Here is a 27,310-nt window from a genome sequence, read left to right as displayed (position 1 = left end):
ACCCATGACCCACACAGTGGCAGTGGGGTCTGACCCCGGGCTTTGGAGGCAGAGAAAATTTAAAAGCAAATACCACAAGGAAAAAACCACAACCCAGTGGGGGGAACCATAACCCAGGGGAAATAAAGAAGGGTTATTGGAGAGTACCTGTGGAGAGTCCCAGCCCATTATTTAGTTTGTGAAAGGGTCCAAGAAACAGTCATGGGCAACATTTTGTATAGGCTATTCTCAAGAGTCTATTTGTACTCAACCCTCTATTATCTTGTGGTCAGCCAAATTCCTGAAACACAAGAGCTCACGACCAAGCTGAACTGCACTCTTGTTTCTGCTCAGGCTGCTAGGAGTTTTTGAAGTTTTTTAACCCTTTCATTTCCCCACTTCTTCTGATGCAAGAGTTCTAATCATAGAACTATATTTCAGCATCTTCATAATCTGGATTTTTCGACCCTGTAAAGCGTGATATTATTGGTGTAACATCAAAATCTGAATAGCACTTATTCTTTCTCTAACAAAAGTAACTAGTCTGTTTAATATATAGGGGCCTATAATTAGAAGCTCTTTTCACGTGGGAGGCATGAATCTAAGTAGAGATGTCTTCAACTTTTACCACAGTGGGGGTGGTCAGGAGCACCAGGTATGGTCCTTTTTAGTGAGGTTCAAGGTTCTTGACCCAGTGGTGGCAGATGAGAATACCATGTCCAACCTGAAACTGGCACACTCATGTCTCCAGTCTCATAAGCTTCTTTTAACTGTTCTCAGACCTCACGTCGGACCACCTCAAGTGTTTTCATGTGGGCGAACAGGGATTTAGAAAGAATATCAGAATCATATATTCTGCCTGTCTCAATAAGTGGTGGAGACCCCTCACATAAAATTTTATAAGGTGGTAGCTTAAATCATAACCTGGAACAAGGCAAAAGGAAGGAGGGCTGTCCAGTCATCCCTGCCAGTCTCCAAGGCTAATTTAGTTAAGATCTCTTTAATAGTTTTATTCATTATTTTATCTGTCCTGAGCTCTGGGGTCTGTAAGCACAATGTAATTTTTAAATAATCTCCAGCTGGGTGGCCGGTCCCTGACTTACCTGGTAAACAAAAGCAGGTCTATTGTCAGACCCAATTATCTTGGGTATTCTAAACCTAGGGAAGATCTCTTCTAAGATCTTCTTAGCCACCACGTTGGCAGTCTCAGTCCTTGTAGGAAAGGCTTCCACCCAGCCTGGAAAAGTATCTATAAAGACTAACAAGTATTTGTTACCATATTTAGCAGTTTTGACTTCCGTGAAGTCCACTTCTCAGTAGGCCCCAGGTCTGTCTCTTTGAAGTCTTCTTCCTGGGGGACATCTTGAATACCCAGTGTTAGTCAGGGCACAGGCCTCACAGTTTCAACACATAAAATTGGGAGGACTTTATTAAGTTCTTTAGGTGTTTAGTTCTTAGGTGAGCCAAACGATGTAAATTTGTCACATATCTTTGTCCTTCTCTCTGTGGAAGGACTATTTTTAACATGGACATCAAGATATTTTCTAGAACTTTCAAGTCAGGATCATAGCTCTTTGAGCAGCCTTTTTAGCAGTCAAATCCGCCATCTGATTTCTTTTAGCAACAGCATCTTGAGTTTCTTGATGTCCAGGACAATGAATTATGGCCACATTTTTAGACAACTGGATGGCCTCGAGGAGGCTCACTATTTTTTTTGTTCTTAATGTCTTTTTTGCAGAAGTCAGCAGTCCCCTCTGTAAATTGCCCCATGAATATGGGCAGTGGCAAAAGCATACCTGCTATCAGTGTTCTTTCTGGCAGGCTGTTGGCCCAAATCACTTGTTTTTTATTTACCAGTGCTGCTCTAGCCATCTACTTACCTTTAATAATAAAGTTGCTCTTGTCGGTATACCAGTTCAGACTTCCTGGCCAAGGTTGGTTCTTCAGGTCACATTGAATACCCGGTTCTTCTGTCAGCATGTCAATACAGTGATGGATGGGGGAGGAATCATCTGTCTCAGGCAGCAAGTTAGAAGGGTTCAGGATGGCGGGGGGGTGGGGGAGGGATCACCCTTTCAGGTGGGCATTAGTCATCTATTGGTCAGGGGGCTGCTGGATAATGTTCTCAAGGGAGTGGGTTGCCACAACAGTTACCTGCTGTCCCAGAGTCAATTTAAGCAAGGCCACAGCAGTGATGGCTTTCAGACAAGTAGGCCATCTGCTGGCAACTAAGTCAAAAGTCAGTAGTGTCTTAGTTTTTTGTAGGCCTTTAGTGCTTGGCTTCTTTACCAGTAGCAGGGGGGTGTTCCATGGTGACTGGCAAGGAACCAGAGTGTCCTGTTGTAACAGTCTGTGAATGTGAGGTCTAATTTTTTTCTGGCTTCACGACTCATTGGGTTCTGCCACATTCCAATAGAGGAGGCGGTGGTTTTAGTCCAAACTTTTGGAAATTCTGTTAACCATTTACTAATGTTGAGGGGGGCCTTTTTGTAGTTTTTGGAGCTCATGAAGCTGAAGCCGTTACTCATCTTCTAGTTTTAAGGCCAATATCATAGCAGTGGTGGTTCTCTCAAGACACCCCTGGTCCTGTCTGAGTAAACTTCAACTTTGTCTCTCCCCAACAAAGGCTTAGAGCACTCAGGAATAACCAGAATGAGATACTTGTCCTTTCCCCAGGTCAACAGTTTGTGAAATGGTCTAAGAATATTGTTTCTGCCCATTTGCCCCTATGACTAAGGTATTTTTGCTTTTTTAAATTTTCCCAATGATTGTTTCAGAACTGAATATTCTGCTCCAGTATCCACCAGAAAGTCCATAGAGGTCCCCTCCATTTTCAGGTTCCCCTCTAGTCATCTTCTTCAAGAGCCAGGACCTTAGGGGTCCTGCCTTTTTTCTTTGGACAGTCTCGAGCACAATGTCCTTTTTCGTTACAGTAGGCACACTGTAAAGTACAGTAGGCACACCTTTTTAACAGATGTCTTTGTTATCTCTCTGCTCCCATTTGGTTTTGGTTTTCTGTTGCCCAAGTTCACTGTCTGTCTAGACCCTATCCTTTCTCTCTCTCTATCTTCTAATCCCTCTATATGCTGTACATTCTTACCTGTCACCAGAGCCCGGTGGGATAATTTGTCAGCCGCTCCCTACCTGTAACCCTGTTGAAGTCTCACTCTGGTCAGTTAAGAGGGGGCTTCTAACAGGATCCTTTCTTATTCTTCTGTGGTTAAAGAGAACCTGTAAAAGTTTCAGGCAATCATCCCTAGTGGGCTGGTGGAAAAACATTAAAGACTTCTAGTCCTGTCAAACTGGCAGGACTATCTGAAAAGGAAGGGTGATTAATCTTCCAGTTTGGTCTGTGCCTCGTTCTGCAGAGGGCCATGGCTCAGAGCCTGGCTTCCTCCTTCTCACCCATGGTGGTGAATCTTGGACCAGGTCCTGCCACACAGTAATGTATGGCTGTTGATCAAGATGTAACCCTGGTCCTTCTTGAAAAATAATAGCTTTAATTTTAAAAAATAATAGTCAAGTCAAAAGTCCCTTCTGGCGGCCAGCAAACATCAAAAATCGGCCACTCTGAGGCACAAAAAGTCTCTCACAGTCTTTTTTTTTTTAAATCTCAACTGATAATTTATGTGCTCTGGTTTTAACTTCAGTCCAATAATCTAAGGTTAAACTTTAGTTACAGTGTGTTCCATAGTCAAAAGTAACATAAAACCCAGACAAAACAAACACACAGAGAGACTAACAAAAACCTGTCTCAATCACGAGTGCCAGCCAGGAGGGATTCCTTGTCCTCCCCAACACCCAGTGCCAGCTGGGAAGGATTCCATGTCCTCCCTACCAAGAGGACCACTGTGTCCCAACCCCCACCCCCTGGTACCCAGATGGGAATCTCCCAGGCGTCCCTGAGAATTCCTGCCCTCCTGGGATGTCTCCCAGGGCTGCAGCTGGCTATTTCTCTAGCACATCTGTCAATCACTCCATTCATCTTCTCCTGAGATAGAAACGGCTACAAACAGCTGCAAAACCCGAAAGTACTTTCAAAAAACCAGCTTACTGAGACAATACAGACAAGAGAATGGGCCCAAAACACAGAAAAACACAGAACCAGAAATCTTTTACTGAGACAATATAGACAACAGAGTTTGCCAAAAACACAGAAATTATACCTCCAAGTGGGTTCTTACAGCTTAGGGTGGTTGTTGATTCCCGGTCAAGGAACCAAAAATGTAACACCCCCACAAAGGGACGACCTCATCCAAGCCTCAGGAATTCACAGCCACCCAATAACTCACAAGACACCAAACTCGATGCAATCAGCATGCAGAGGTCAAGACCCACACAGGAGCAGTGGAGTCTGACCCTGTGCTTTGGAGGCAGAGAAAATTTAAAGGCAAAAACCACAAGGAAAAAACCACAACCCAGTGGGGGGGAACCATAACCCAGGGGAAATAAAGGTTATTGGAGAGTACCTGTGGAGAGTCCCAGCCCATTATTTAGTTTGTGACAGGGTCCAAGAAACAGTCATGGGCAACATTTTGTATAGGCTATTCTCAAGAGCCTATTTGTACTCAACCATCTAATCTTGTGGTCAGCCAAGTTCCTGAAACACAAGAGCTCACGACCAAGCTGAACTGCACTCTTGTTTCTGCTCAGGCTGCTAGGAGTTTTTGAAATTTTTTAACCCTTTCAATATGTAGCCCAGGATCACTTTACATTTGCAGTCTTCCTCCTTCCTGAGTCTACGAGGTTATGTAACAACCAGGAACCATCCATTTATATATTTATTTTGAACACAGGGTCTTATGTAGCATTCTGGCCTCAAAGTTGCCATATAGCTGAGGATAACTCAACTTCTGAGCATCCTGTCTCCATCTCCTGAGTGCTAGAGTTGCAGGTCTATACCACCATGACCAGTTTATGAGGTTCTAGGCAGAGAATCCAGGCTTCCTTGTACACTGTGCAAACACTATCAACTGTGTTGCTTCTGCACTGGGTATCATGTAGTACTAACCATTGTCCTTTGGTCTTCTTCAGATTTACATCTTTTGTCTGTGTATGTATAAAGATTTATGTGTGTCCATGTACACACAGGAACCAGGTTGGCTCTATCTCCAGTGGTATGGGTGTCTCTGGGATTGGCTAGGGTTCTAGGAACTTATTCTAGATCCTAAAAATTCCTGCTGACTTACTGTGTTTACCCCAGGCCACGTGACGGGGCAGCTTCTGATTGGCTACCTCCAGCCATCTATCTCATCAGACACCTTTTTAACAACCTTGAAAGATGTGTGGTGGTAGCACAAAACTTTTAATTCCAGCATTCAGTAAGCAGGGGCAGGCAGGTATTTAGGTTTGAGGCCAGCCTGGTTTATAGAGCCGCTCAAGGAGACTTACATTTTTGTTTCATTATTTCTGTCTATGTCTTTAGTAATTGTGTTATATTAAGAAAGTCCCTTTTCAAACTGTCAGACAGTATGTATAAACTAGCTTTCTTTCCTTCTTCCTTCTGTCTTTCCTTCCTTTCCTTCTAAGAGATGATTTTGCTATTTTGATTAAGCTGTCTTAGAAATGTCATATTTCTTCTGGCTTAGCCTCCCAAGTGGTCTAACAACAGGTTTGTCGATCTATGCCTACTCAAACTATTTTAAAATACTGTCATGTAACCTGACTATAAAACGAACTGGACTTCATATTATTAATCACACAAAATTTTACAAGGTTACCCTAACCCACTGTATTTGTTAACAAGGGTTCATTTTGTGTCCTATGGGACAAGAGGCCATGGCTGGAGGTAATTTTGGTGAATGTAATCACAGGTATGGCCTTGACATCCAGTAGACATGGTGTTTATCTACCACCTAAAGTGCTCAGAAAGAATTATCCAGTCACCATGAGAACTGTAAAGTGGTTAATCATTTCTCGTCACTGGCCAGGCAGACTTTCCCATTTCAGGATCTGCACATAAGAAAACACTGAAAAAAAAAAAAGATGAACAGAAAGAGAAAGAGAAAGAGAAAGAGAAAAGGAAAGAGAAAGAGGAGGCAGCGAAGAAAAATATTTTTTAGAGGGATGGAAATTGAACCCAGACCCTTTTGAACACTATGTTCTCTCCTTCTTACTGAGGTAAAAACCCTCACACAAGGAGCTCTGGGGAATTACAGCGAATAATTACACTTAACATTTATTTGTACTCAAGTTATTTTCACACCTCCTACTCACCCCTCAAAGCCGAAATATAATACAAATGATTTTTCTAGACTATAACATAAAACAGAGAAAATGCAGGTCACCATTGGCATATCACTATGGGGCAGAAGCACCAAGAGGAGAGTCAGTGCAGGCATGAGAAAGCTGAAATGGAATTAAGTTCAATTCAAGACCATCCGGAGCTACAGAGGGTGACCTGTATCAAAAACAAAACAATGTGCTGGAGAGATGGCTCAGGCATCAAAAGTGCTTGCTGCACTTTCAAGTTTGACGCCCAGCATCCTCATCAAACAGATTCCAACCTTCTGTAACTCCAGATCCAGGGGCAACCAATGTTCTTTCTGTTGGACATAGGCAGTCCCTTTAATGGCACCCTCCACCCCCCATATCTCCACATTAAGAAAAATAAATCATCAAAACAAAAGAAAAAAGATTAGAGAATAATTATTATGCAAATGCCTTTATTTGGACTATGTTGCTACCAGATTATATCACTTTTCAAAGTTACATTAACATAAGGATCTTGAGAACTATAGCAAAGACCTTGACAGAGCAAGAGTACATCGAGTCAGACATGCATAGTTTCCCATTTTTGTGACCACGTCTCCTTGCTATAGGTGTAAAACTTAAAAGTCCATTGCACACTTTAAAATTCTTTGCTTATCAAACTCCCACCTAAATTCTGAGCCCACTCTCTCCTCAAAAGTGTCATATTCAACATCATTTTAGACCAAAAAAGAATTTTGAGATAAAGACTTCCAAATAAAGAAGTATGTATCAGACGGACTTGTTGAAGACAAAATATGTCATTTCATTTGAGCCTGGGCATGAGGAAGAAATGCAACCTTAGGGTCCACTTTCCTCCACTTATAATTTATGCTTTTCTATGTTTCAATTACATGAACACCCCCTTTTAAAAATAGTAGCAAATCAGCAGACATGTTTGACGTAATCAAAATATTCTTAAATGTACAAAAAATAATCATGTAGAAAGAATACTGAAAAAAGTTACTGATTTTAAGAATAAGAGAATGAGAAAAGCTTCTAGTACATTCTGCACAGCCAGTTACTTCAGCAGATTTTTGGCACTACAGAATAATCCAAGAGCACCCATCTCCACACAGCATCAGAGCACTCTTCTCCAGAAAGAACAGCTAGACCTTGGAATGCAAAATGAGGAGCGAATAATATTCCTGTCTACACATCTAGGCAAGTCTCAAGAGACAGATATTGCAGGAGGTAAAGATACATAGATAATATGAAGCAAGCTGGAATGTCAAGGGCAGCGTTCTGGGAAGAGAGAGCAAAAGGTTGGTTGTGATTTGCTCAGGTTTGCTGAACAGATCAAGCTCTACAGGAAAGAGGAGTTGCTTGTCTACTAAAATGCTTTTTCCAAAGGCTGTCATGATTTATTAGTCTTGCTAATCAAAATTCAAAGTTGTTTAAATGACCAAGACTTCTGAAACCACAAGCGTGTCACCTGGGACTAGCTGACTTGCTAGTCATGCACCTGCAACTAAGGTTGGATGTTTTACACTCTCTTCATCCCTCTGCCCATCAAACAGGCAAACACAGTCATGACCATCTTCGGTTTTACTTCCACAAGGTCTTCAGGGAGAGCATACACTCTGGCTCCAATTCTTCTAGCCATTGACACTGCATACCTAGTTTTTGAGGAAACAAAAATCAATATGAGGTTTATTTTTCCATCAAGAACAACTTTGCACTCTTTTTAAAAAGGAATATTTTATTTTACATGCTTTGTTTTTGTGCCTTTCATACATGTCTGTGTTAGATCACCTAAAACTGAAGCTATGGACAGTTGCAAGCCGCCCTGCAGGTGCTGAGACCTGAGCCTTGGTCCTCTAGAACAGCTGCTCTTAACCACTAGCCATCTCTCTAGCCCAAGGACACCATTTAAGATATCTACTTCCTCTTATATAGCCTGATGGTTGGGATGCAAATTTCTGCATTGAATATATAAGTCAGAGAGCTGGGCATGTTAGCACATGCTCATAATCCTATAATCATAGTACTCTTGGGGCAGAAGGTGAGGCCAAAGAGTCCCTGTGAGTTTGAAATCAGTCAGAAGTGTAGAGCGATAGTTTGTCTCAGAAAGCATAAAGTACAAGTTAGTAATTTCACTTTGTTTTCTGTTTAATTTTTATTTTGAATTGAGTTTTAACTTATTGTAAATCAAAACGTGAGATTTATTTTATGTGTATGAGTATTTTGCCTGTATGTATGTTTGTGTACCACATGTCTTCCTGATGACTGACGAGGTCAGAAGAGGGTATTAACTTTCATGGAAATGGAGGTGCCACCATGTGGGTGCTGGAGACTGAATCTAGGTCGTTCGTAAGAGCAACAAGAGCTCATCTCTCCAGCCCCAAGTTATACTAAATTTTTACAATTTATTATTTTGGATTTTATGTACTCATTTCTTCCCAATATGGAATGAAAAGGAAATCTTGGAGCACTGAGTTCATATAAAAATGAAATTGTTAGCCAGGCATGGTGTTACACGCCTTTAATCCAACACTTGGGAAACAGAGGCAGGGGTATCTCTGAGTCTGAGGCCTGGTCTACTGAGAGATCCAAGACAGTCAGAGAAAGTCTGTCTTGAAAAAACAAAGAAACAAATAGCCTGACCCCTGCAACAAAAAGAAATTTATGTTTTGTGTTTGTGTTTGCTTATGTCTTTGAGTATGTGTGTGCGTGTGTGTGCGTGTGTGTGCGTGTGTGTGTGTGTGTGTGTGTGTGTGTTCAATTAGCCAGGTTGACTGCAACAATCAATTATGACATTCTCTGTGCAGTGTAATGAGATAACAAAATTCTTAAAACATCTGTAAACCTTTGAATCTTCTAAGGTAAAAATTACCTTCTTTTTTTGGTATATGAACTTGTGGTTTAAAGATATTTGCCTCATGGTCTGGATAGCCGCCTCACTGGCTCCTCTTCCCGAGGACTCAGGTTCAATTCCACATACCTATATGGTAGCTTACAACAATCTGTAACCCCAGTTTCAGAGAATATGACACACTTTTCTGGCCTATTCAGGTACTAGGCACACACACAAGTTGTGTGCCAACATTCCTGCAGAAAAAAACACCCCCACACATACAGTAACAATATAGGTTAACAATAATATTTCTTGTGAACACCATTAATCCTAGGACTTGTGAGGCAGGTGCAGGCAGATCTCTGAGTTTGAGTTAGAGGCCAGCCTGATGTACTGAGGAAGTTCCAGGACATCCATAGCTACATAGAGAAACCTTGTCTCAAAACAAACAAACAAACAAGCAAACAAACAAACAATGTTTTCCCTCACAGATCAAAGATCACACCATACTGGTATTTTTGTGTCTGAAATTTAACATCAACTTCATATTCAGCCATGCTGTTATGAATGATAGCATTGCATTTTTACCAGAGGTCCCATTGTGTTTCATTTTCCCATGTGGGCTCTACAAATGTAGTCTTAGAAAAGGACCGGCAGGTAAGTAGTAAGTTTAAAGGGTACAAGGGGGAGAGGTTGTCGATGGGGCTATATAATTGACATGAAAGAGCAGAGAGATGAAATAGAGTTAAGGGTAGGCAGACACAGAGCTAGAACCTAGGTTTGCTGGTGCTCAGGATGGTTCTGCTTTATCTGATAACAGTGTTTTAAGCCATTAAAATTGTGGTTTGAATATGCTTGGCCCATAAGGAGTGGTAACTGTGAGGAGATAAAGCATTGTTAGAGGAAGTGTGTCACTGTGGGGGTGGGCTTTGGAGGTCTCCTCCTATACTCAGGTTTCACCCATTGCAGAAGAGAATTTCTTCCTAGCTGCCAGAGGATGTCAGTCTTCTCCTGACTGCTTTTGAATCAAGATGTAACTCTCAGCTCCTCCTGTACCATGCCTGCCTGGATGCTGCCATGCTCCTGCCTTGATTTTAATGGACTGAATCTCTGAACCTGTAAGCCAGCCCCAATTAAATGTTATCCTTTATAAGAGTTGCTTTGGTCATGGTGTCTCTTTTCAGTAATGAAAACCCTAAGTAAGATAAAAAGTAAACCATTAAGAAAGAAGACAGCTTCCCCAGATGTCACCGCTAACAAGAGGGGTGGGGGGCTTGACTTGGAGTGGATCTGCCTGGCTGCAACACCTGTGTTCTTTGTATGACCCCAAGTGACAGCTCATGGTTGACCTTACTTGGCATTATTGTGCTTGTCATCTTCTGTTAGATTGCCACTCTTCACAAGGTCATAGTTAATGCAGCCCGGCTGGATGGCATCAATTAAATCCACAACGGCCAAACTGGAGCTGATTGTCTTGTCCTATTATGAAAAAGAGAACAATCAGGCTAAGAATTCCACTATTTACAAATGATTCTGTGCTTCCTTAGGTTAGCCTGACCAAGGAAAGGAAAGCTTTGAAACTACCTCAATAATAGTAAGTCTTACAAAGAAACTCAAGGTTGTCCTTAAAATAACTGATATTATCTAGTACACAAAATGTATAATAATCAGTATTCTGACCTTAAAACTCTGAATGGAAGTTGACTTTCCAGCTTCGCTCAATGTTCTGTTGACCCAGTTTACAATGATGTCATCATTCGCTTTCTGACCCTCTCCAAGATCTTCCAGAACATTAAGGGTATATCTAAGAAATTAGCAGAAGAAAGTCACAATGTACTCTATGAAGAAACTGCATACATCAGAAATATACATCATGTATATTTTTATCACAAAGCTTGTTTGGGGATCAGCAGGATGGCTCAGTGTGTAAACCAGCTTGATGCATGTGTCTGACAAACTGAATATGATTCCTACATAATAGATAGTAAAAAATGTTTCCCAAAACCTATACTCTTAGGTCCACCTGAGGTAGTGGTATGATCCTTGCTATACTTACTCACTGTCACACAAAGAGTTTCTACATATGCATCTAAATTATATACTTACACAAAATTAGTATATATATATATATATATATATATATATATATATTCACATTCATACACACAATGAAAGTAACTTCAGGGAAAGAGCCATGCTTTTGTGTGTGTGTGTGTTTATGTGTGTGTGTGTGTAGGAAAACTTGGAAAAATAGCTCAGTCTGTAAAGTGCTTGTGTCACAAACACAAACATGAAGGCCTGAGTTCAAACATGAGCACTATATAATGAAATATGTATGCAGGAATGCATTTGTAATTGTAATTCTGGGCAGGTGAAAACAACAGATTCCTGGGGCTCACTGGCCCAAAGAGCCAAAGAGCTATGCACAAATCCCTATGAAAAGCTCTATCTTTATCTAGGGAGAGTGGACAGATCTCAAATCATCTGAGGTAATTTTCTTGTCTCTCTCTCTCTCTCTCTCTCTCTCTCTCTCTCTCTCTCTCTCTCTCTCTCTCTCTCTCTCTCTGCTGACTAGTCTTGTGTAAACTTGTCATATAAAATAGAGTTATCTGAGTGGAGGAAGCCTCCCTAAGACTGCAAAAGGAAGCAAGCCAGTAAGCAGCAACCCCTGCCCCTGCCATCCATGGCCTCTGCATCACCTCCTGCCTGGAGGGTCATGACAGGTCTGTTTGACTTCATAAATTCACAGTAGCTGTCATTGTCTGAAGAAGGCCCACACAAGATCAAGACATAGCATTACATCATGGATAGAGAAAGGACCCATGATGCATCACTCCTAGTGGTGGCAATTGATACAACTGGGTGACAGAGTCAGTTTTTATCATGGAATGTGGCTTCAACTAAGTTGCCATAAGATTCTACACTGTACATGTGGGAGGCTTTCGTGGGACCCAGTAGGTTATAACAAAAGTCATTTAAGTAGAAAGGAGAAGTAAGGGAGCCCAGCAGGGTTGGAGGGGTGGGAAGTGGGATTTGATATTATTAACGCTCATTGTATGAAATCCCCAAAGTAGTATAAAGAGAGATGAAGTAAAGAAATCCTGAATAACTTAAAGAATTATACAAATATAAATTATTGACATGTATTTGAACACACGTATGCTATGGTACCCCTATGGAAACCAGGGGACATGTTGTGGGACACGGTTTTGCTCCTTTATTACACAGGTCCTGGAACAGAAGTCAGGCCCTCAAGCTGGGCACAGGAGCTTTAACACTGGGCTGTCCTGCTGCCTCTGATATTCATTTCCAAATGGATACGTGTAGATGTTCATATTTCTTCTGATGATGCTTTTGCTTTGTTCCTTTGAGGCAAGGTACCACTTTATAGTTCAGGATGTCCTAGAATCCACTATGTAGTCCTTCAACTAGCAACTTCAAGCTGGCCTTCAACTAGCAATTTCCCCTCCTCAGACTCCTCAGTGCTGAGATTTCAAGTAGGAGCCACCATTTTGGGCTTCTGACAACATTTTCCTGTTCATTTGTGGATTCTGAAGATAGCCTCCATGGATGCTAAGTATATCCTAGACTACTGAGCTTGGGCTGCCGACCCTATGACAATTTCACCCAGTGAACTACATTAGATCATCTGTTAATGGTGCTCAGTGACATTACATCAGGCTATGTCTACACATCAGACTTCTGTGACAGACTGGAAACAGCTACTGTTCTATGTAACCCACAAAAATTATCTCCCAGTGAAGATCCAACATACACCCATAGCAAATTCATTTCAGATTCTAGTCCAATGAACTCTGAAGTGTGTTCACTGAACTACATGATTCATTTAAGCAGTGAAAATATACTTAGGGGGATTTCATATATGCATATTACTATGAAGCTTCCATAGCCAACACTATGTACAATACCTTCTCATCAGCTGCCAGATTACAGCCAAGGTCAAGGTAGCGTTCCCGTCATTCAGGTCTTGTCCTCCAATGCCAACCAAGGAGAATTTAGCTGCATTCTTCCCTAATTCAACTGCATAGTTGCAGTTTTCTAACTGCAAATGGACAAAGGCAAAGTGAGTGTTAAATATTGTCATTTGTTTAGTCTGCAAGATTTCTCCCCAATCTCTCTCTCTCTCTCTCTCTCTCTCTCTCTCTCTCTCTCTCTGTGTGTGTTGTATAATGGTAAGAATCTGCTCAAAGCCAAGATCTAGTTCCTGTTCTCCAGAAGCAACTTAGGATCTAGACGTTTTTAATCTATCTATTTATTTATCATTTTTATTTTTATTTCATTTGATTCTGTGTTGTGCCTGCATGTATATTTGTGTGACGATTTCAGACACCAGGGAACTACAGTTACAGATAATTGTGAGCTGTCAGGGAGTGCTGGGAATTGAACTCAGGGCTTCTGGAAGAGCAGTCAGTGCCCTTAACTACTGAGTCATCTCTCCAGCCTGGGTCTAGAGGTTGTAAAGGAAAAGAAAGAAATCAAGAAGGTTCAAGGTTCTTTACCTTTTTCATGTTGGCCCCCAGCTTAGGGTATGGAGGCTTGTTCACTTTACTCCAGTCCACAGGAACTTTAATTCTCTCATAGAGCTGTAAGATCACCAGGGCATCCTGTAGGTCACTAACAATTTGAAACATAACTTCGTCAGTGATCAGAAGCAGGGACACAAATCACACAAGATCTATAAAGCCACAGTTCCTACAACTCATATGTGTGTGCTGGAAACAGAGCCAAGCCTATTCAGTTCACTCAACAGTATGTGAGCACAGCTGGGCAAGGTGGCACACACCTTTGGTCCCAGGCTTGGGAGGGGGTGGCAGGGTGATCCTTGTGAGTGAGTTCAGGCTGGTCTATACAGCAAGTTCCAGGACAGCCAGGGCTACACAGTGCATTTCTGTCCTATCTTTAAAAAGTAAGGACCAGGCAGTAGTGGCACATGCCTTTAATCCCAGCACTTGGGAAGCAGAGTCAAGCAGATCTCTGTGAGTTTGGGGCCAGTCTGGTCAACAGAATAAGTTTCAGGACAGCCAGGACTACACAGAGAAACCCTGTCTTGAAAATCCAAAATGACAATGATGATTATGATGATGACGACAATGTCAAAGATCACTGTGTATGGATGTGCACTTATTGTAAACAAAAAGGGTTATAAAGGTTGGGAGCACAGGATGAAAACCCAAGGCCCTACTTGAGAGTCAAAAAGATGTATAATAAACAAGGATGTAGATAAACAAATAATATGATTTTCGCATATACGTAAATGCAATGAACAGAGTTCACTGGTGGTGAATGGCAAATGTAGGAAAATAGTGAAGATATGGAATATTGTTAGGATACAAACTATTCTATGTCAGCAAATAACAATGTGGCCAGGAATCCAAAGGCCACAGGGAATCAGGAGTACTCTGTTATGAGTATTCCCAGACTATTTAAGAAACTTAAAGTACCTGTTCCCTAAAGTACCATCAAGGCACATATTCTATCACTTACAGCCAATAATCGCACAAAGAAAGGATTTGGGCTTGTGTGTATTTGGAAAATGATGGTGGAAATCACTAATGCTTTATAATCAGAGTATTTGCTACAACACACATGTAGAAAAAAATTAGAGTTGTCATTATTTATAGTACACCTATTCATGATGTTCCTAACTTCATAAGAGAAATAGGGCAGCTTACGCATAGAGATGGTTGACGTGGGGATTAACACCAAGAGAGTTCATCCAGTTACGAAACGTTCTTTCTTCACGAGTTTCTCCTATTAACACATCCACAAAGTATATTCATTGATTAAATATCTTGTACATATACCACCAGTGCATATATTCATTTATTTTATATGCTTTATTCTAGCCACATGCTAGTATAGCCACTCTGACAATGGATAAATGAAATATGGTTACAAAAGCGTATAGGTAAATTCTGCATGGATTTATACTCTTCTGTGGTCTAGTCAGACAGGATGGCTCACATCTATAATCTCAGGCCTCATTTGGCTGAAGAAAGAGGACCACCAGGAGTTCCAGGACAGTCTTGAGCTACATTGTTTCAGGCCAGCTTCCACTACAGGGTGACACCCTGTCTTACAACTGCCTCCAAGGCTCTGGGGACTGTAGCTCAGTTTATAGAGTCCTAACCTGGAGTGCATGAAGTTCTGAGTTCATTCCCTAGCACCCTCTAAACCACAAATGATGCCTGTAATCGCAGCTCATCAGAAATGTAGCATCATTCTGTACTATGTAGGAAGTTTGAGGTCAACTGGAGACACATTAAATACTTGCCCCAAAATAGATGACTGTGTCTTTAAAAACTCAAACAAAACATGAGATTGTTTGCTCTAAATAAATAAGGAAGTTTTAAACAACAACACAAATAAAAAAAACAAAAAAAATGTAGGATATGGCACTAAATATTGAAGCAAAACATTTGTGAACTAAGTGTTCCCATGATAGGTGAGTCTGGATTTATTTTTATTTTCTCTTCTCTTATCTTATTTTATTTTGCAGTGCTGGCTGTTCTAGGCAAGAGCTCTGGCACTGAGCCACATTCCCCAACTCCATGATTTTATTTGCATATTTTGCTTCCATCACCACCTCTACCCAGCCATTTCCAGTTCTCATTCAGTACTGCATCTACTTGTAACAGATTCTTTCAAAAGACAAATGGATAAAGCAACTCTGGGTTGGAATAACATCATTGTGGCCTCTGGGGTTTTATGCTATAGAATTCACATTGTAATTAGAGGTCCTTTGAGTTACCTTCTAGAAGAGTCCAGTCAATATCCTGGTTTTTCCGGTTTAGTTAGTGCTGGATACTTATTAAAGAGGTTAGCTACAAAGGCCAAGTTCAGTTTGGGATTTCCACTGACAACATCAGCTGGGGTAACAAACTGCCTGCAACCTAGTTTATCTGCTTGTTGAAGCATACTTTCTGCTCTCTTTAAATCATCTGTTTCCTGTTGAAGAAAAGAAGATATATTTTGAACATCATCCACATATATACATTGCAGGTACAATAAAGTCATAGGTTGGGTAAAGGTTACACAGTACTTTCTGTCAACTAACACTTGGTACTTATAAAACTGGTTTCACATGCAAAAACATGAGGCATGGGATATGTAGTACCCATACGTTCCACGAGGTGGCGCCAGAGTACATCTAAGGACTGAATAAAGCATTCCTGGAGATTACCTCTCAAAGGGAAAAGGCAGAGGGAAAAACACCCATTACCCAATTTTTCATCCACATTCCTTTGAAGACTTAACTTTAAATATGGATAGCTTCAGAAAAATATTTTATTTTCAAAAGAGTTTTTCAATTTTTTAAAAAACTTTTTCTCACCCTCACATGCCTGAACAGAACTGGGCATTTGGATCTCCTGGATCTAGAGTTACAGGTGTAGTTTGAGAACAACACTTTGGTCTCTGCTAGAGCAGCAAGCACTTTTGACAGCTGAGCCATCTCTCCAGACCCCTAATTTCTTTTACATAAAGAACATATCCGAAAAATCTTGCAGGCATAGGCTTGGAGTGGAAAGGAATGCTTGGGCTGGGTGGTGGTGGCACACGCCTTTAATCCCAGCACACAGGAGGCAGAGGCAGGTGGAGGCAGGCAGTGCTCTATGAGTTTAAGGACAACTTGGTCTACAGATTGAGATTCAGGACAGCCAGGGCCATGCAGAGAAACCATGTCTCATAAAATGAAGAGGGGTAATTGTGTTTGGAAAAGTCTAAGACAGCTATATGGAGGAGAAAAGAGGTTTTGGGGGCAGACTGAAAGAGATGGGTAATATTTTGCAGGAACTTAAATGCTAAGCTGATAGACCAATTCTAAAGGCAGTGGGAGAATCCTGATGGATCCTGGGGACAACTCAAAGTGATACAGTAGAAAACATCCAACATGGAGGATTTGCTAGTGCGATGTTCATCTTGACCCTCAACTCGGCCTGATTTCAAATGAACTTGGAGACACACCTCTGAGCATGTCTGTAAGTATATTTTGAGAGAGGACAGGTTACCCAAGGTAGTTCCCTTAATGCACAGACTTGCCCTGTACCCTAGCATGGGGGTTAATCCAGGGGAAATGCTTACTTCCCCAAGCTCTCTCTGCATGTTTATGTCATTCATAAAATCCAGTACCATCAAAATTATGGAACCCACGAGTACTCAAAATAAATCAGGATACTTTCTCTCCTGTCAGTCACATGTACCATATCATCTTAAAATATCTTCAAAGTATTAACAGCACTACATGAAGTTACATAGATGTTTTAATAGAATTTCTGCAAAATTATTTGGGTGTGGCAGCACATACTTTTAGATCCAATACAGAGAAAGCAGAGGCAGGTGGATGTCTATGAGTCTAACACAAGCCTGCTCTACATAGCAGGTTATAGCACTATGTAGCAAGACTATGTCTCAACAAAACCAAAGGGGAGAAAAAAGAGACAAGCGATGGTAAAAGACTAGGAATTGAAAAGGTAGCTATACTTACATTGAAACCTGACATGTTAATATCTATCCGTGGTTCCCCTTCCTTCTGTCCTTTTGGTGCAATTTGATGAAGCAGATGGAAATAGGCTTTGGAATCCTACAAAAGAATTGAACATACCAGTGTGATCATATGTACAGCTTACCAGTGTGATCACTTGTACAGAGTAGCTGGATCGTATTGTCCCTTGGTGATGAGGACATTTGGATCAGCTTTTGTGATGAAATATGGCATTCTTGTCTGTCTTCTTAGTTTTGAGATCTTTCCCAAGCAAAATCCATCTGTCTGGCCTTACCGCTCTCTTTGCACTTGAATTTGTTAGGACTTTACAATTTATGCCATCAAACAAATAAAGCTATTAAGTATTTCTGTACCTTCACTGAATTACTGAAGTCAATAAGCTTGACAGATAAACAACCATGAAATAGCAGAGCAGAAATCCAGGAAGCATAGGGAAAGAGAAAATGAACACATTATCGCATGACAAAGCATGCTGAGTATCAACCTATGGAAACATCATCTGCTATGTTAATTATATGTTTAATCAAAAGTAGAATTATAGAAACGCTTAAATGTGAAACACACATAGTTGAGAAGACAGCAGTTAAGCTTTTAGGATCAGAATACACTTAACCAAACGAGTTCATATTTCTCCCTTCTTCTTTGTCCCTTTTCCCACAGTGATGGGATTGAGGTTATGGCTTCACATGATCAACAAATGCAAGAATTCCTTGCTTCTCAAAAATATTCAAAGCAGGCTTCCTAATATAAGATTTCCACTGACTAGGCACTGTGCCTTATGCCTGTATATAGTTTTTAGGCAGAGGCAGGAAGATTGCAGTTTTGAAGCCAGCCTAGCAGACACAGTGAGCTGTAGGCCAACCTGGGCTACAGAGGGAAATCATATCTGAAAAATCCAAAATGGCCTCCATTAGTAGTGTGCTTGCCTTGAATGGGGGAAACCCTGGGTTTAATCCTGAATTCCACACAAAATGTGAGTATGGCAACTCACGTCACCTTTAACAACAAAGCATATATGAGGCCATCTTGGGACATAGGAGACCATGTCTCAGAAAACAAAAAAACAAAGCAAACAACAAAAACAACAAAGTGGGAAAAAAGAATCATCCAGCTATGGTGTTATTTCTCTGTATTCCAGTGTTCAAGAGGCTTGTATTGCTAGACACTCAACCTAGAACTGACCTTAATACATGCATACAATTAAAATGGTATATAAGTATAAAGGAGGAAGGGGGATGGGATAGGGGTTTCTAGAAAGGTGAAATGGGGAAAGGGGTTTTCCAGAAAGGGGAAATGGGGAAAGGGGATGACATCTGAAATGTAAATGAATAAAGTATCCAAAAAATGGAAAAACAACATCAAGAAAAAAGGAGAAGAATCACAGTAAGTTTGAGGCCAGCCTTGCTTGTCTAGTGATGTCTAGTACAACCTGGGCTACATAGTAAGACCTTATCTCAAAACAAGAAAGACAACAGGGACTGGTGATATCCTTTAAACTTTTGTCTCTGTTAAGATGGGATAAAATCTCTAAAACCATCCTATCTCTCCAAATGCCAGTTACCTTGATGTCAGCACTGAAGTTGTTGATCTTTTGCCAGCCTGAATTTTCCAGATGGAAGTTGGCCCATCTCAGCAGAAGCTCTTCTGGAGACAATTTCATAAGCTCCTCCAGAGTCTCCCCATCTCGAAGCAAGGCTGCCAGTGCTTGTAGACAGGAATGCCTCAGTCAGTATGTCATGTGATAGTGGTCATTTCAAGCACTTGAGTGCTCCCTGTCTCTTTTTTTTGAAACAAGTCCATGCTGCCCCGATCTCATGATCTCGCTGCCTCAGCCTCCTAAATGCTGGGATTACAGGCCTGCAGCATAGTACCTCCTTTCAGTCTTTTGATACTTTGTTTGCTAATAGAGTCTCCAGGACCTCAAACTCTGGGCTTAAGACATGGCTCAGTCAGTCAGTAAAGGGCTTGCTGTGAAACCACAGGACCTGGGTTCAATTGCCAGTACCCATGTGACAAGCCAGGTGTGGGAGCACATATCTGTACTCTTTAGAGCTGCAGAAGTGGAAGCAGGGGTGGTGTGTGGTGGGGTGGGAAGGAGATGGGGTGTGTGCCAGTCTCTGGGCTTTACTATCCAGCAATCTAGCAAAAGTAGCAGGCTACAGATTTACTTATAGACCTTGTCTCAAAAGTAAGCCCGGCGCTGGAGACAAGAGCTTGGTTAATTTCTTGTTGTGTAAGGATGAAGACCAGTGCTTCATCCCAGTACTCGTTTAAACCTGGGTACAGTGGTGTTGACCTGTAATCCAGGTCTTGGGGAAGAGGATACAGAAGGATCCCTGGGGCTCAGTGGGCAGCTTGGATAGCTGGATTAATAAGCTGGAGGCTCATGCACATAAACACACACACACACACACACACACACACACACACACACACACACACCTAAAATGGAGAGAGAATGAGGAAAAACCTCTCTGTGTTTTTGTGTCTTCATAGTCAAATCAAATGTGAACTGTCTGATCAGCTACAGATAAAGAACAGTGGTGTATGGGTTGTTTTCCTGAATAGCTCTGGGTTCACTCTAGTTACCTTCTGCTCAACTCAGTTAAGTGCAATCCTGACAATTTTCATGAAGAGAACGTAAAACTCAACAATGTACATCTTTCAAAAGAACAACTGTGTTCCATTACCTTCATTCCTGCTTAATTCAATGTCAGCAAACAAGCCAATCTTAATAATCTGCCAGAGCAGTCCCAAAACCAGATGAGGTTTCCCTGCACGCAGATCTTCTGCACCAATGTTCACAACATGACACCCAATGGCAGAAGCAGAGTTCAGTGCCAAGTTCAAATTTTCCTGCAAGACAGCCAAATTATGTACTTCTTACTTTTTTATCCCACATACAGTCTACTTCAGCCTTCACTGACAATACCATTAAGTTGAGAAATTAATACAAGGTATTAATTTTATCCACCCATATTTACAGAAAACAAACTGCAGAGCTCAATATTAAGAAGCAAAGCATCAACAATTCTCAGCCTCTGTTGTATTCTTTTTGCAGCATTCTATGGGTAGTGGACTGCTTCTTTTTATGTGGTTGCTTTTGAATTAGAGCAATCCTAAAGAAAAAAGTCAAGTAACCGAAGTAAATATATCCATGTCAATGGTGTTATTTTTCTAGATTTCCTGAAGTGGAGTTCAGCAGCACATGGCATATATCCATGTTCCAGAAATGACCCATCTGTACATCTCAAGGACACTGCTGCCTGATGGGCCTTTGCTGTACTAATCTACTTACTCATTCAGTGGGAAACAAGAATGCTCCATCCTTTAAGCACACCAGCTAAAGCTTAAGTCATTTTGTTCATTTTGGTGATATCTTAACTCAATAAGCAATGGAAAGCAAACAGGGCTTTGAGTTCAATATTGAGCAACACCTCAGTGCCAGTGTGAACTTCCAGCAAGCCCAGAAGCCTTTCTGAGTCCCAGCTCATTGTACAAAATATCAATGGTCCTTCTACACGCAGAGCTTTGAGGATTAAAGGCAGGCAAACAGAATACAGAGTCTATGGCCTCAGTTTCAAATCACACATCATGGAAGAGGGAGTAGAGAACTCCACGCACCTGAATGATGAATGGTGTAAGCTTCTTCTTATTGATTGCTCTCTCATCAATTGTATCAGGAACCGAAAGGTTGATCATTTTGCTGTAACAAACAAATGTTGGTTTACTTTTAAAGAGTCCACAACGTTTGGAGATGTAGCTCACTTTGAAAATTGCTTACCTCGCACACATGAGATCATGGGTTCAATCCCCAGCACCACCTAACTAGGAGATAGAGAAAACTACATTCTCAGAACTAGAGCATGGAGGCAAAAGAATCAGTGGTTCCAGGATATCCTGGACCACATACCAACTTGAGACTTGCTTGAGACATACAAGATCCTGTCTCTAACAACAACACTTGAATAAGTCTTTATGAATATTAAAGCTTATTATAAACTATCTTTCATGCAGTATAAAAAAATGCAATCAATCTGGGACTGAAGAGATGGCCCAGGGGTTAAGAGCATTTACTATTCTAGTAGAAGACCCCTGTTTGCTTCCTAGCACCCATAGTGAACAGCTCACAACTGCCTGTTAACTCCCCTTTCAGTGGATTCTATGCACTCTCTTGGCCTTCACAGCTACCTGCACAGTGTGGTATACATAAACCCATGAAGATACACATAATAATAATAATAATAATAATAATACAAATATCATGTTGATGTCATGTTAGACATGCCATTTATCATGACATTTATCATGTTGACCACAAACACTATATATATATATATATATATATATATATATCTCCAAACTGCAGATTTGACAATATATGATGACATATTGGTGTGCCCAGGTCTGAAAACAAATTTTTATTTATCTTTAAATACATATATGTACATATACATACAAACACACTCACATATACAGACAAACTGAACCTAAGGTTTGCTTTTTGTTTCTTGTGATGCAAGGTTCTGAAGGTTTTCTTTAATTTTGGTTTTGAGACAGGGTTTCTATGTATAGCCCTGGCTGCCCTGAAAAGCGCTCTGTGGATAAGACTGGCATTGAATTTATACAGATCTGCCTGCCTCTGCCACCCAAGTGCTGTGATTAAAGGTGTCCCATCCCCATCTGGCAGGTTTGCTTTTTCGTTGTTTCTTCTTCTTTTTGTTTTTCTGTTCTTTTTCTTCTTTCTGCCTTCCTTTCCTTCTTTTTTTATTTTGTGACAGGATCTTGCTATATCTTCCTAGTTCCTGGATCTGATTACATAGTAGACCAAGCTGGCCTTGAATTCACAGGTATTTGTCTGACCCCATTTTGTGAGTGCTGGTATTATGGGCATATGCCACCATGCACAGTGTAGTGCTGAGTTTGGAAACCAAGGCCATGAACATGTTAGGCATGCCTTGTGCCACTAAGGTGTGGTGCTGGCCCAGAGGCTGTTTTGTGCAGTACTTTGGGGGCATCTGCTCTTTGACTGTCTCTGTCACCCGAGGTCAGCTATGGGTATTCTACTTGTGGAATTTGAAAAGTTTCTGATGCTCCTGTAACTACCTCTAACACTTGTTCCTGTAAGTAAGCCTGATGACACTCACTGGATCAATGAAAAAAAAAAGAAGATATAAAAGTAGAAGGGGATAAGATGGGAAGCAGATGGTGATCAGTAGGAATTCAAGAAGGACTGGACAGGAAAAGACATTTATGTGTAGGAATGTGGTCAAAATCAATCACACACACACCCATGCACACAACTGTATATGCACATATGTATGTATGTATACGAAATGGTCATAATGTACCCATTGTCACATATAACTAGTGTATGCTAATAAAAGCATGAACAAAAATAAAACTAAAGTTTCAGATTTTGGATTTTTTTCCCTTGGAATGCCCAAACTGTATGATACTGTGAGGACCACAGTGGAAAATAGAATGTAAAAAGTCTGACTATGTGGCGCCCATCCACACAGCTACTAAGTGGCAAGGCTCGCATAGGAACCCAGAACTTATAGTGGAGCACCTAGAACAGGGTGGCAACACCATCTCTGAGAACAGTAGCAGCAATGGACAGTGTTGCCAATCTTACATCACTTGGGCCTAGACATTGCTGGCACAGATGCAGCTAAAGCAACAAAAGTGGTTTTCAGAATTGGATCACTGGAGAGTTAGAACCGAAGGCTAGCTAGCCTCTTTTTCTCCCTACAAAGCCAAGGTGCTTCAAATAGATACTGACACACTTAGGTTTGAAAAAAAATTGTAATGTTCTGCTTTCTCAGTGATGAGGAGAAATTGGAAGCCAAAAGATCAACCCTATAAAAAGGTCCCCATGCTGTGATTGACTTTTACTTTCACACATAGATTTAAATATTAAATGAATAAAACAAATCCTGGGCAATTGTCCCCCCGCCCCCCGCTCCTTGATGTCAAACAGCCAAATAACCAAATATATAACCAAATACATTTATTCTGTGGAGTTTATCTTTGGAAATCTGGATATAAAACCAAACTAGCCTCTTACCAGAGCACAATTCCATCGCCAACTGCTTTGAACAGGTCATCAGTATTTGGGTTCATAGGTATGGCGTGTCTACAATCGGGATCATTTTCCAAAGCTTTGTTTATCCAGTTAACGAAAGCGTATTTTTCTTCCTCTAAAATTATTTGAAGGAAGCAAGCAGTCAGTTCATATGCTCTGTTAATCCTTTGGCCCCAAACCCTATGCTTGTTGGCATAGCGCTGCTAAGAGATAATGCTTCACAAATATGTGGTCATCCTCTTTGAATACTCAAAGACATGGAAGCAATACAGTGGCCAGTAGGGATTAATTAATACGTTTGCAGAAACAAAAGAGCAGGTTAACCGATCTTTAGGGAAGTTACACAATGTATATAAATTGTATTTATGTTACTGTGCACCTCTACTGTAATGAAGACTATTTTACTCTCTGTCTTACAAGCTACCAATGTCTACCATGGCATTTTGACACATATGTGACCCAAGACCTAACTATGTCACCAAGCCAGAGGAAACATGCTTTTTAGGGCATCAGTATATACTTGCCCAGTGCACTGTACTAACCTAAGCACACCATGTTATAATTACCTGAGTAAGAATGTTGGGTTCCTTCACTGGACAACTCTGAAGTTCCTCCCAGAGCACAAATCCCTTCTTTTCTGTTGATGGCTTTGCGGAAGGTTTTAGCAATATCACTGCTCTTGACCTCTTGGAAAATCTATCAATTAAAACAAGGTTGTTGGTTCACAATTTTCAAGCAAGCACAAGAAGAAGCACATTGACCTCTGTTTTATCTGTCCATCACCTAACAGTGCTCCATAGGCGGTGAGTGTTAAGAGGAAAACTGGCTTGGCTTTTTGCAGGGCTACAATATGGTTACTGAAGATGAAGCATCAATTTCGCACACTCACCAAACTTATTCAGTGCTGCATGCATTGAATGCACTTTTAAGTTGTTTTTTACAGTGTAGTTGAAAGGCAAAGGTAAAACTGTTAATTTCCCATGGTGAGGCATAGCTTTATGTTCTTTTCTTAGAGAGAAGAGACTGATGGACAGCCCCTTCTTTAACCACAATTCTTACCTACAGACAAAAATGTATCACTTGACCAAAACTCTATTCTGTGGTATTATGTGGTAGCTAAAAGTTCATTCACTTAAAAGCAACAGAGAATTAAGGACAATAGTGGTATGTTGGTGGCATACATGATCCTCAAGGAGAGCACACATCAAGTAGGCAGTATTGTTGATACTGCACACTCCACTGCTCTGCTGCAGTGGACTCAACCAAGTATTCTAAAAAGTAAGATAGGATGTAGACAACAGAGCCAGGACGTGGAGGTGCACATTTGTAGTCATAGAACACAGGAGACAGAGGCAAGAGGATCTGTACAAGTTTGGGGGCAGGTGGACTTACATAAAAGGTTCCTGGTTGCTAGGGCTACATAGAAAGTCTTTACCTCAAGAAGGAGGGGATGGGAAGTCATGGCACAGACACTGACTTCAAGGGAAGAGCTGGCACTAAACAGAAGGATTACAAGTCCATGGCCACCCTGGACAACACAGTGAGACCTTGTCTAAAAATTAAAAATTAAAGTGTGAAATTCCACTGGGCAGTAAAGGTGAACACTTTTAATCTAAACACTCTGAAGGCAGTCAGGCTGGTCCCTGAATTCTAGGCCACCCTGGTCTACAGTGTGAGTTCTAAGACAGCACAGAGAAACCCTGTCTCAAAAAACAAACAACAACAAAAAAGTGAATGTGGACCTGTGAAGGTGGATCAGGCAAGTACCAGGGTTTCGACCTCAGTTATGAGAAGGAGATGGAAGAGGAAGCACACTCATAAAAGGCTTTTATTGACTGTCCCATTTGGGCATTTGAGTTCAGCTTATGTTCCCATTGCAGAACCTGAAGGACAGGTTAACGTTTTAAAAAAATAAATTTTCCTTTTTAGAAAAGATTTATTTTATTTCATATGCATTGGTGTTTTGTCTGCACGTATAGAAGGTGCCTGATCTCCTAGAACTGGAGCTACAGATGGTCGTAAGCTGCCATGTGGGTGCTGGGAATTGAACCCCAGTCCTCTAGGAAGAACAGACAGCGCTGTTAATTACTGAGCCATCTCTTGCAGCACCAAAAGTTAAACAGGGTAGAAGAATGTAAGGTTTGTATCCTGGTTTAATAACGTGAATGAGTGAACATCCTTAAAATCTGTCTCTAGACTTCTGATATTCTCAAAGTAGTTTCCTTCTAAAATTTCTCTCTGTTTACAATGAGCATGCTTCAATTTATCACTGTCAGCTAGGAACAAGGATGGAAACTTGCTAAAAAATTATTCTTCAAAAATCAAATGTACTATTGTTGTCGGAGGGGCACACAAGTAGGGATCAGAGAACAATTCTGAGGAGCTGGTTCTCTCCTTCCACCTTTACATGCACTCTGGAGATCAAATCCAGGTCAGCAGGCTTGCTAAGCAAATGCTTTACCCACTGAGCCATCCTTCAGGGTCCTGAAAGTTTTACTAAATGCTTTTAGAACTCCCCTTTAAGTGGAACCATAAATAAAAGAATTGCGAAACAGAACAGAACCCATGTCAAAGGCTTTTAATGCTGCTGCCTCAGAGACTGTCATTCTTTTCCCTGGAGGAGGTCACCTTTAGTTGAAGTTCACAAAGGACAGCAAGGCAGACTGGAACAGTCTAGCCCATGCAATACCAAGCAAGCTTCAGGCAAAGCCCTTTTGTGATTAAGCCACTAAGAGAAAGGAACTTTTTTGTTGTTGGTTTGTTAGATCTAACTGCCTCTGCCTTCCCAAGTGCTGGGATTACGTATGTGCCACCAAGCACAGCAAAAAAGGGACTTTCTGTAATGGATATTGTTAATGATTATGCCAGGTGTATTATCCAATTACCATTCTCAAATCCCAATGTTGGCTCTATAAACATACATACATACATACATACATACATACATACATACATACAGGAAAATACGGTCCAATTAGCTTTTAAAAATCAAGTTCCTCTTGTTTTGTGTGTGTGTGTGTGTGTGTGTGTGTGTGTGTGTGTGTGTTTGTGTTGGTGGTGGTTTTTGATACCAGGTTTCTCTGTATACATCTGGCTATTCTATAACTCATTTTGCAGGCCAGGCTAACCTTGAACTCAGAGATATCCTATCTCTGCTTCATGAGTTCTGGTCCTAAATGGATGTGCCACCATGCACAGTTGCTACCTCTAGTTTTAATGCCGTGTCCTCAAAAGTTGAAATTTTATCCTATAGTCATAATGAGCCCCTGTATCAAATACAAAACAAAAATAGTCAGGCATGGTGGCTCACATTGGTAATCCCTGCACTCAGGAGATTAAAGCAGGAAGATTGCCAGGAGTTAAAAGTCTGCCTGGTTTACAGATCGAGACCCTTGCTCAAACCAAACAAAATGAAAGAAAAAAAAGAAGAGAATCTGTTCAGTAACAAGTTAGTCTTCCTGATTGTGAACTTTATACTCCATTTTGTAAAACAAAACAAAAACACTGTGGAATTGGACAGGTGTGCATTTCCTCATACCAGTCACCACTGCCAGACCCAAACCTGTTACAGCTTCAGAGGAATAGTGGTCTGTCTTGTTCTGTGTGTATCTGCTTTAAGCAGTGTAGTCTTCTAACAAATTAAGTTGTTTCAATGATCATGATTCTAGCTGAA

At 41.0% G+C, this 27,310-nt stretch overlaps 1 protein-coding gene across 1 annotated transcript in view; it reads right to left on the bottom strand.

Annotated features, from left to right (window-relative positions):
• Window positions 1-6,627: 6,627 nt before the first annotated feature.
• The window catches only part of Pls3 (plastin 3), an 85,976-nt gene continuing 65,293 nt past the window's right edge, over window positions 6,628-27,310 (bottom strand). Inside the window, 15 exon segments of the mRNA XM_076918879.1 lie at window positions 6,628-7,847; window positions 10,380-10,504; window positions 10,706-10,829; window positions 12,955-13,088; window positions 13,546-13,660; window positions 14,719-14,797; window positions 15,798-15,828; window positions 15,830-15,994; window positions 17,532-17,627; window positions 17,903-17,929; window positions 19,111-19,253; window positions 20,240-20,405; window positions 21,174-21,255; window positions 23,620-23,752; window positions 24,204-24,333. Of these exon segments, the coding sequence (XP_076774994.1) occupies window positions 7,715-7,847; window positions 10,380-10,504; window positions 10,706-10,829; window positions 12,955-13,088; window positions 13,546-13,660; window positions 14,719-14,797; window positions 15,798-15,828; window positions 15,830-15,994; window positions 17,532-17,627; window positions 17,903-17,929; window positions 19,111-19,253; window positions 20,240-20,405; window positions 21,174-21,255; window positions 23,620-23,752; window positions 24,204-24,333 (1,683 nt within the window). The 3' untranslated portion in view covers window positions 6,628-7,714.

The sequence above is a fragment of the Arvicanthis niloticus genome, chromosome X, assembly GCF_011762505.2.
Source record: "Arvicanthis niloticus isolate mArvNil1 chromosome X, mArvNil1.pat.X, whole genome shotgun sequence".
In the NCBI taxonomy this organism is placed as follows: domain Eukaryota; kingdom Metazoa; phylum Chordata; class Mammalia; order Rodentia; family Muridae; genus Arvicanthis; species Arvicanthis niloticus.
Note: the sequence above shows the minus strand (reverse complement) of the source record. Positions and strands in the feature narration are given on the sequence as shown.